Raw genomic sequence first — 10,358 nt, forward strand, 5'->3', positions numbered from 1 at the left:
TTTGTCTGGCTTTGTGTTTACTGTGTTTGGAGGGTGTGTTAGCTGGAAAGCCAACCTACAAAAGGTTGTGGCTTTATCCTCCACTGAAGCCGAGTATATGGCTGCAACAAAGGCTGTGAAAGAAGCCATTTGGCTAAAAGGATTGACATCAGAACTGGGCATTAATTCAGAGAACTTGTTTATACATTGTGACAATCAAAGTGCCATCCATCTTATGAAGAATCCAATGTACCATGAAAGATCTAAACATATTGACATCAAGCTACACTTCATTAGAGACATCATTGCTAGCAAACAAGTCAAAGTGAAGAAGATAAGCACCCATGAAAATCCTGCTGATATGTTCACTAAAGCAGTCACTAGTGAGAAGTTCAGGTTATGCCTGAAGCTTCTAAATATTGAAGACTGCTGACCCTTCAATCATGAAGGAAAATCTTATTGATGGAACGGTTTTGCCTTACTTTATGTTGCTCAGGGCTCATACTTACTCAAGTAAATAAATCAGGTGGAATTTGTGGGATTTATTTACTGGTGTAAGTAATAGGCAGTTAATACAGTTGGTGTTTTAACAGTTTTTCTGTTATGTTTTTACCCAATCTTGTACTCTTGTTCGACCTATATATAAAGGTCATTTTTCTGTTATTTTAGTTAGCAATTAGAGAGTGAAAACAGAGTGAGTAATGAGTGTTGTAATAGAGCCTGAGATCCTAAACTCAGTGGCTCTCGAGTGACACATGTGGGTGTTGTAGGAGCATGACTCCATGAAGTTGATATCTGTAATTCTTGTTCTCTGAGCTGAATCTAATAACAACAAAGCAAAGCCTCAAGGCAGTTCCTCCCAAGGATTAGATCCAAGTGTTAATTCACTTGTGATTGAACCTTGTAATTCGGTTGTGTTCTTTCTTTTTCTTGTTACTGGTTTATTGATTGTTTTCTGGTTTATGTCATTGTTTTTCTGGTTTATTTTGATCTGCTTTTATGTTCTTGAATGGTGATTGAATCACCACAAAATAAGATGTTGCTAACAACTTTAATTGATTTATATGTTATGGTTAAGTTATTTTCTAGTTGGTTTTGTGTTGTTGTTTAGTTATTTTGCGCTGAGAAAATACACGTTAAAATCCACTTTGTCCGAATTTGCCACGTGGCAACCACTGCTGCGTTCTAACGCTACAGTTTGTGAGCGTCAGGCAACTATGAAGACTTTGTCCCTCACTCGCCCAAATAGCCACATGTGTGTCACACTTCTCCTTGCGCATCTGGGGGAGTTTTTCTATCGTATTTTTGTAAATCAAAAACTTTGAAAATAACATATTTAAAATTAATAAAGAATATAAATATTTATTTTTGCTTGTAATAGTATAAAAATTTATTTAAAGTAATATTAACCCAAAATAGAAAAACCTCCTTAATTCTTATTATATAATATTTTACAAACAATGCTTTTTGTATAATAAATTATTGTAAAATTTTGTATTTGGTAAATAATTATAATTTACATGCTTATATAAAGAACAATTAATTTTTTTTTACTAAAACAATGAGAAATGTAAGGTGCAGCCTTTTTAATTATATAAAAATAATAAAATGGGTGTTTTTTTTAAAAATTTTGGAGTAATGAAGTGACAGCACGCAGACCGAACGACTTTCATTTGAAATTGGACATGAAATTGAATCCAACGGTGGTCCGTATTGCAACACGTCACTCTCTCTCCCACGTACTTCGCCAACTCTTCCTCCCCGCCATTTCTTCCCTCCCTAAAAACCAGCTCCTTCCATCAATTATTCCATACCCTCCGTTTCTCTCTCTCTCTACACCAGAAAAACAATGCTTTCTTTCTCTCTCTTGTTACCCATCTTCCATCCCCTGTTTCTGTCAACCCGATTTCACTCTCCGTTTTCTCCACACATGCATCCTATCTTCGTCTTCACACCCTAGCAACAGACTTCGATAGGAGCCTCCTTTCTTTTTCTTTAGGCGATCATGAGCAGGAAAAAGGCAAATGGCGGTTTCTCTGGGCTTGTTCTAGTGTTCTCTGTGCTTGTATCGAGCTTTCTGTTCGTCGCTGGGCAAGATGCCAAGCAGATCAACAATCCAGCGGCGCTCGACATTTTCTCCGAGCTTCTCAATAACCAAATCAAGAATTTCACTGCCATTTTTAAGGGTGACATTAAAAAGAACTTTGGTTTCTGCATAACTGATGTGTATGGTTTTCTTCATCCACTTGATTGTTTTAACGTAGAAAAGAACTTGTAATGTATATTGTATTTAACGTTTAAATAATTTTTCAGGGATGCTGAGTATAATGCAGCTTTCAATTTCTCGAAAGACATTGGCTTTATTTCGGCTTGTAGTCGAAAGACAAAAGGTGAAAAAGTTAAACTTAAGAATTATGTTGACCTAATGCATAGGCTCAAGACAGAATAAAACTTTACTTATGACATCATAGAGGTGATGATCATATCTCTAGCTGGTCTATTGGAGTTACGAGAATATATATATATATATATATATATATATATATATATATATTGATTAGATAGTTTAACCTTTCTTGCATTGATTAAAGTATTAGCTTCTTCATTAAACTATTTGGTTTACTGAATATATTCCATCTATTTGTATGTACCAATTTTATATGAAATTTATGATGTTTATTTCTGGTCATTTTTTTGGTTGATTTTTAATTTGGAAAAACAAAAAAAGACATTATGCAGAGGATATGCACGGCCGCAGAAGTGAAGTACTATTTCAGTAGTTTGTTCGTGAGTGAGGCGTTACAGAAAACCAATTACTTGAAACCTAATAAGAACTGTAATCTGTCCACGTGGGTTTCTGGTTGTGAGCCTGGCTGGGCCTGTAGTTCTGGCTCAAGCAAGGTTGACCTTAAAAATTCAAAAGATATGCCTGTTAGAACTTCTGACTGCGCAGCTTGTTGTGAGGGTTTCTTCTGCCCTCATGGTCTTACTTGCATGATTCGTAAGTATTTCTTTAAATACCTGATAACAATGCAAGTGCAATGTCTATGTATCTATCATCACATTTATAAAACTTGTCATTTATGGTGTTATCGTAAACAAAAATTTTTGACTATGGAAACGTTTCTAATACTGCTAAACCTTTTATGTTCCATGAAGCTTGTCCGTTAGGTGCTTACTGCCCTCTTTCAAAACTCAATAAAGTTTCTGGTGTTTGTGAGCCGTAAGTTCATATTCTTGCTCAACCTTCTTTGTTCTTCTCAAATTTTCATTATTTTTTATTAGTGTGAATTAATATTTATCAGCAGAAATATTTTACAGATATCATTATCAGCTACCTCCTGGCCAGTCAAACCATACTTGTGGAGGAGCAGACACTTGGGCTGATGTTTTGAGTACTAGTGAGGTATTCTGTTCGGCAGGATCATACTGTCCGTCTACTGTCAAAAAAATTCCTTGCAGTAGTGGGTATTGATAATTATCCCAAAACTCCTTGCACTTCTCTATAACTTTCAAACTTGTATGAGTCAAAAAAATTGTTTTTTTTTCCCTTATGCTGTTATTTCAGTATCATTATTGTTATTTTTCAGTCATGATTGTCATTTGTTCCTTTTTGTGTGTAAAAAATTGTAGTTGTGGAAGCAATTGGTTCACTTTTTTGTGTGCTAATGCCATTTCTTTAAATGCTATTGCAGGCATTACTGCAGGACAGGGTCTACGTCTCAGCAAGGTAATTTTTCCTTCTAGGAATTATGTTGACTCACTTACATGCAATGATAGAAATCTCATGTCAGAAATTACTATCTTAGATGAGACACACACACACACCAAGAAGAAATTTACTCAATGAATGATTTTATCAATGACAGAAACCATAGATACAGTGAGGTTTCGAGAGGCTCAAACTCTCCCAGGCAGCCTTTCAAGAGGGCTGTTCTCTCCAATGAGACAAATCTCTTCTTAATTTCCTAGCTACCCTTTACAAGAGAATCCCCGTTTCTATTTATAGGTCTTAGTTCATAATTGCCAGCTGTACAAAGAGTTACACTACAATTAAAAGACTTAGACACTTAGGCTAGGAATAAGTTCAGGGCTTCGGTCTTCTGTGGGACACACGGATTGGGGCTTATCATGAATGGTTTTCTAAGACTAACTCTTAAGCAGACCAGCTCAAGTGCTTTGGTCTAATTATATCATTACAGAAGTAATATGGGGATATTTAATAGTCAACAGGTCAATAACTCTTGTCGCATAGAATATGATTGTGCAAAACTGAATGTTGAACTTAGAGTCAATTCATTAAAATGAGGAATTTAGGTTATGATGTTAAGAGTGGAAAGTTACTATTTTGGATCTTGACAGGAGAAAGCACCTGTCATAGTGTAGATATCTCTCACGATTGATATTTGTTCATTTGAACTAAACACACTAAATTTCAGTGTTCATGTTATTTTAAATAAGAATGTCTATGGGTAATGTTCGTATTCTTTATGTTAAAGAAATTTACTTCTTCCATGATGGTGCCTTGTGGCATGTATACTTATATTTCTGGATGAATTGTCAGCATGTTTCCGGATGGCAACTTGTGAACCTAGATCAGCAAATCAGAATATTACTGCCTATGGGGTCCTGATTTTTGTGAGTGGTCTTTACTTTTCAACTTGTAGTAGTTACGCCGACATATATAAATTTCAGCTTGCATGATTGCCTGAGGGAGAAGTGAACTGATTCTTCAATAATTATGCAAAATATTTTGTATTCTTTATATGCTTCTTATGATATGTTTTTTTTTTTTTTTGAAAAAGCCTTAGATTAAAGTAATGCGTTATGTTTCTACCATATTTTATACAAAATAGCAACTATACTGTCCAGGCACTCTTTAAATATATTAACATCATTTAATATTGATGACACATTTTGAAATCATTCAATGCTATGGGGTATGGATCTCTGTAAGCAATTGCATCACAACATTGCCAGAACTGACCTTTCCTTGTCAATCAATGTAGGCTGGATTGAGTTTCATTCTTCTCATTATATTTAACTGTTCTGATCAAGTCCTTGCAACACGAGAGAAAAGACAAGCAAAGTCCAGGGAAAAGGCTGTCCAAAGTGTACGAGAAACTGCACAAGCACGTGAAAAATGGAAATCTGCAAAAGACATTGCTAAGAAGCATGCAATTGGACTACAAAGTCAGCTTTCACGCACATTTTCTCGCAAAAAATCTTCAAATCTTAAAAGCTTTGGACTAGGTAGACATGGAACAGATTCTACCTTGCCACCTCTGCCATTACACGGTACATCATCTCAGCAAGCATCATCAAAAGGCAAGAAAAACGATAAAAACAACCTTGTGAACATAATTAAAGACATTGAGCAAGACCCAGATAGTCACGAAGGATTTAACGTGGAGATAGGCGATAAAAATATTAAAAAGCATGCGCCAAAGGGCAAACAGTTGCATACTCAAAGTCAAATTTTCAAGTACGCATACGGTCAAATTGAGAAGGAAAAGGCTTTACAGGAGCAGAATAAGAACTTAACTTTCTCTGGGGTTATTTCAATGGCTAGTGATATTGATATCAGGAAGAGACCTACAATTGAGGTTGCATTTAAAGATTTAACCCTTACTTTGAAAGGGAAAAACAAACATCTTATGAGGTGTGTGACTGGGAAAATATCACCAGGCCGAGTTTCAGCTGTCATGGGTCCTTCCGGGGCTGGAAAAACCACTTTTCTTTCTGCTTTGGCTGGTAAAGTCACTGGCTGCACCATGAGTGGTATGATTCTCATAAATGGAAAGGTGGAATCGATCCATTCATACAAAAGAATCATAGGTTTTGTACCACAAGATGATATTGTGCATGGAAATTTGACGGTAGAGGAGAATCTCTGGTTCAGCGCGAGATGCAGGTATTTTGCAATTTTAGCTCCAGCATTCAATTCTATGTCTTTTTTTTTTGACATATTCAATTCCATATTTTAGATGTTAGTAGATATATCTTTTAGATGTAAGCAGTGTTTCTAAATGATCTCTGATAACACTCCTATAAACCATCAAGTTGGCAGAGGGTCAAAGGCAGATATTTTTTTACTTTGTTGGCTGTTTTCCAACATGGAATCCCTGAGTTGCAACGTGGAATTAAAAAAAAAAGCAAATCCTATTTGATTTTCATTTGAACTACCGACATTAAGAGTCATAATTTTTGTAATCTGTATTTGTTTTCAGGAAGCTGAGCTAAAAAAACTTCACTTGGGCTCTAATATTTTGGATCAGTTTATTAGTTATGTATCCATCTTTAGAACTCAGGCCAACTCTTGGAAGGAAGGACCTTGGTTTATAATTCTAGTGGACATCACTATGTCCCCTCTAGATAATTTAGTCAATCATGCTAGGAAAAATATGAATTGTCAGTGAACTAGTATACTCTTTAAATTATTACTGAGTTTGAAGGCATAATTGATTTCTTAAGCCATTATGATACACCATCGCTGGTTATAACTTATTCTAGGAGGCCTAAGAATCTAATTGTAACTAACACTAGCTGATGTGGCAGTTTATTGTTGGGCTGTCCTAAGTAGTTAGTTGTCGAAGTTGGGAGATTAAGTATAAATAGGGCGAGTAGCTGATTGTGTAAGGGTCGATGAATTTCTAAACAGAGTAAATATACTCAGGGAGACCCCAGGCTTCCCTAACTCCCTGCAACCATTGTTGCCTGTTCTGAATTCAATGACATTCTGCAATTATTTCTTCTCCAAGTTTTCTCCTGTTGTATTGTGTATCATTTTAGTAGTGAAAGTTAATTGATTAACCAAATTCTATTTGCTATTTGCTCTTTTGAGATTAGTGTACTCTCATCTGTTGCATACCTGCTTTGGTTGCATATTGCTAATTTTTTTGAAAGCTTATATTGCCATTATTACTGACACAAGTTTCCCTGTTTTGGATTTTTGACTAGACTCTCAGCAGACCTACCAAAACCTGAAAAGGTTCTGGTTGTTGAAAGAGTTATTGAGTGCTTGGGTCTGCAGGCAGTGCGGGATTCCTTGGTTGGGACAGTGGAGAAGCGGGGAATATCTGGAGGCCAAAGGAAGCGAGTAAATGTTGGTCTTGAAATGGTCATGGAACCTTCACTTCTGATTTTAGATGAACCCACTTCTGGGTTGGATAGTTCCTCTTCTAATTTACTTCTCAAGGCACTAAGGCGTGAAGCTCTTGAAGGAGTGAATATTTGCATGGTTGTCCACCAACCAAGGTACAAACATCTATCATGGCCAAGAATGCATGTTTTAGTCAAAGTGTTGTTTTCTTTTTCCAGTACTAGGAATTCGGCTTTTGATTTTATATTGTTGGGCCCGCTTGCTGATGGTTTATGCCATATCATTGACCATATATTGCTTCATGTGCTCAAAATTATTCTAATAAGAGCAGTAACTATTTGACAGTTGAATTGTTTTTTACTTCATTTTACTAAGCTTTGTTGAAACCATTTGAATATGAAGTGAATGTCGTTTTTCTTTTTTATTTATCTATAGTTATTATTATTTCTGCCTAACATGATAAAAGCATTTGTTGGAACTTCCTTTGCTTTCAGCTACACCCTGTTTAGGATGTTTGATGATTTGATACTTTTAGCTAAAGGAGGACTTACAGTGTATCATGGATCGGCAAAGAAAGTTGAAGAGTACTTTTCTGGCCTTGGGATTAATGTCCCTGAGCGTGTCAATCCTCCAGACTATTTTATTGACATTTTAGAGGGCATAGTAAAACCACAGACAAGCACAGGGGTGACATATAAACAACTTCCTGTAAGATGGATGCTTCATAATGGATACCCCGTTCCAATGGACATGCTCCAAAGTGCTGATGGAATGGCTGCATCAGCAGGTGAAAATTCTGCACATGGAGCAAGTACGCCAGGTGCTGGATCTGATGGACAGTCTTTTGCTGGGGAACTTTGGGAGGATATGAAGTGTAATGTTGAAATGAAGAAGGACACTATACAACAAAATTTTTTGAAGTCTAGCGACTTATCCAACAGAAAAACCGCTAGTTGGTTTCAACAATATAGATACTTCCTCGGAAGGTAAACAATGATTCAATGTCTCATTCTGTATCTGCTTTTTCCATTTTTTTTTCAAACTTGTGTATCTTAATGCAAACCACTTAATTAGTCACAAAAAATACTTTGGCTTGCTAATTCTTGTGATTAGCATTTGTAGAGGAGCTGATATTTTAGCTTGGTAATCTTTGGCAAGAGTTGTATTAATAACTTTTGCAGAGGTAAAATAGAGAAAGATACAGATACTATTTGGTTTAGCTTAAATTAATTGTTCTCAGCTTAGATGCAAACCAAGTGCCACATATGTATGGCCAATATCAAAGTGTCATTCAGATTGCCGTTCTTTCTTTTTTGTAATCACTTGATCTTTTGTACCTGTTCTTTTGTGCAGGGTTGGTAAGCAGCGATTACGAGAAGCTAGGCCACAAGCTGTAGATTTTCTGATTCTTTTGCTCGCTGGAATCTGCTTAGGAACACTTGCTAAAGTGAGCGATGAAACCTTTGGGTCACTTGGTTATACTTATACCGTCATAGCAGTATGTAAGTTTCTTTGTTCAATGGTTGTTCTGAATTGAGCTGTTGCATGTGTGCAACAGAAAACTCCCCACTCCAGTAAATAAAGTAAAAATAATGCTGCCACTAGCCTTCCGCTAATTGTGTATTAAATTTTGAAATTATTATTTGAATTTGTCATGTGAAGTGTTTCTTCATGTTTCTCACTTCTCACCTGTAAGTTGTTTTTGTCCCCACTTCAGCTCTTTTATGCAAGATTTCAGCATTGAGATCGTTCTCATTGGATAAGCTGCACTATTGGAGAGAAAGCGCTTCTGGCATGAGTAGCTTGGCTTACTTCCTTTCCAAAGATACCGTTGATCATTTCAATACACTAATCAAGCCTCTAGTATATCTTTCCATGTTCTATTTCTTTAACAATCCTAGATCATCTTTCACAGATAATTACATAGTGTTGGTCTGTCTGGTTTACTGTGTGACTGGTATAGCGTACGCCTTGGCCATATTTCTTGATCCTGGACCAGCCCAACTGGTGAGCATTTCATGCTTTACAATGTCAAATGATTGGCTTCATGAAATTATGGGGAAAATTGTCCTTCAACTCAGGGTAACTTTGTCTTCTGCAGTGGTCAGTGCTTCTTCCTGTGGTCTTGACTCTTATAGCAACCAATACTAATCACAACAAATTTGTCGATGGACTATCTAACTTGTGCTACACAAAATGGGCTTTGGAAGCTTTTGTGATTGCCAATGCTAAAAGGTTTGACATAATCATCCCAACCTACTTGTTCTATATTCTGTGTTTTCTTTCCCATTTTTGTTTTAAGCTACAAATATATATACATATTTATATACAGGTATTCAGGAGTCTGGCTGGTAACAAGATGTGGTTCACTCATGGCAAGCGGCTATGATCTGAATCACTGGTATCGTTGTTTGGTCTTGCTCAACCTTACAGGACTAATTAGTCGTTTTGTTGCATTCTTTTGTATGGTAACCTTCCAAAAGAAGTAGAATCAAGTCCTTCCAATCCACTTTCTGTACATAAGTGAAGACTTCAGTTCCCAAAAGTTTCTTCCTGGAGGCATTGGACCTCTCAGGTCTCAGCTATTCATACCAATAGAGAAATAATTATGTGACTAATGCTTGTTGTTCACTTGTAAATGTAAAAAAAAAAAAGAAAAAGAAAACTATAATGACTCTGGTTTCTCCAGCATTGTGAATATCTCAGGTGCCAGTACCACACTTTGGATAGTTTATTAAGGTTTGGCATTTTGGGACCGCGACAATTATGTTGATTGTATAGAGGATGAAAACTATCGAAGGTTGCTTTAGAAAATTTTGTATTTCCCATTGAATTGTAAGGGGTTGTTTATGCACTAGGCTCCATATTAATTTTAATGTTATGATTATTTTGGTTGAAAAGGAACTAACTACTTCCTACATAGTTATAGATTTACTACTCGGTTTGGTTAGAGAGATGCTACATTATAGGTATGAGGAAATTAGATCATATATATCTTTTAAGTTTATGTATTAATTTATACACTCTCTTTCAAAAAATTTCACTTTTACCCTTTTTTTTTTTAAGATTTATTTAGCAAAATGACTATAATGAAAACTTTTATTAGCTAAATCACTTTTCAAATATTTTAGCAAAATGTGTAATGTTCTCCTTAAATTCTTTTATAGTCTATTTATTAGTTGCATACCAAAAATTCTTTATATGGTTACTTAAATACCTATTCAATATTCTTAATATGTTTGTTAAGTATAAATACATACATGTTTGCACGTATATT

The 10,358-nt window shown here is 35.8% G+C and overlaps 1 protein-coding gene across 2 annotated transcripts; it reads left to right on the forward strand.

Moving 5' to 3' along the window:
- Nucleotides 1-1,588: 1,588 nt before the first annotated feature.
- LOC115718528 (ABC transporter G family member 28) lies at nt 1,589-9,981 on the forward strand. 2 transcript variants are annotated; one of them, XM_030647328.2, is made up of 14 exons: nt 1,591-2,205; nt 2,293-2,369; nt 2,708-2,980; nt 3,139-3,202; nt 3,301-3,447; nt 3,675-3,709; nt 4,544-4,617; nt 4,989-5,893; nt 6,940-7,236; nt 7,576-8,067; nt 8,435-8,583; nt 8,799-9,088; nt 9,183-9,316; nt 9,414-9,981. In XM_030647328.2, the coding sequence occupies exons 1-14, from the start codon at nt 1,985-1,987 to the stop codon at nt 9,568-9,570; spliced, it is 3,315 nt and encodes a 1,104-aa protein (XP_030503188.1). In that variant the 5' UTR covers nt 1,591-1,984; the 3' UTR covers nt 9,571-9,981. The 2 variants fall into 2 exon arrangements, with proteins under 2 accessions (XP_060966922.1, XP_030503188.1); XM_061110939.1 differs by lacking the exon at nt 4,544-4,617 and having other exon boundaries at nt 1,589-2,205; nt 3,301-3,443.
- The last annotated feature ends 377 nt before the right edge of the window (nt 9,982-10,358 follow it).

The sequence above is a fragment of the Cannabis sativa genome, chromosome 2 (assembly GCF_029168945.1).
Source record: "Cannabis sativa cultivar Pink pepper isolate KNU-18-1 chromosome 2, ASM2916894v1, whole genome shotgun sequence".
NCBI lineage: Eukaryota > Viridiplantae > Streptophyta > Magnoliopsida > Rosales > Cannabaceae > Cannabis > Cannabis sativa.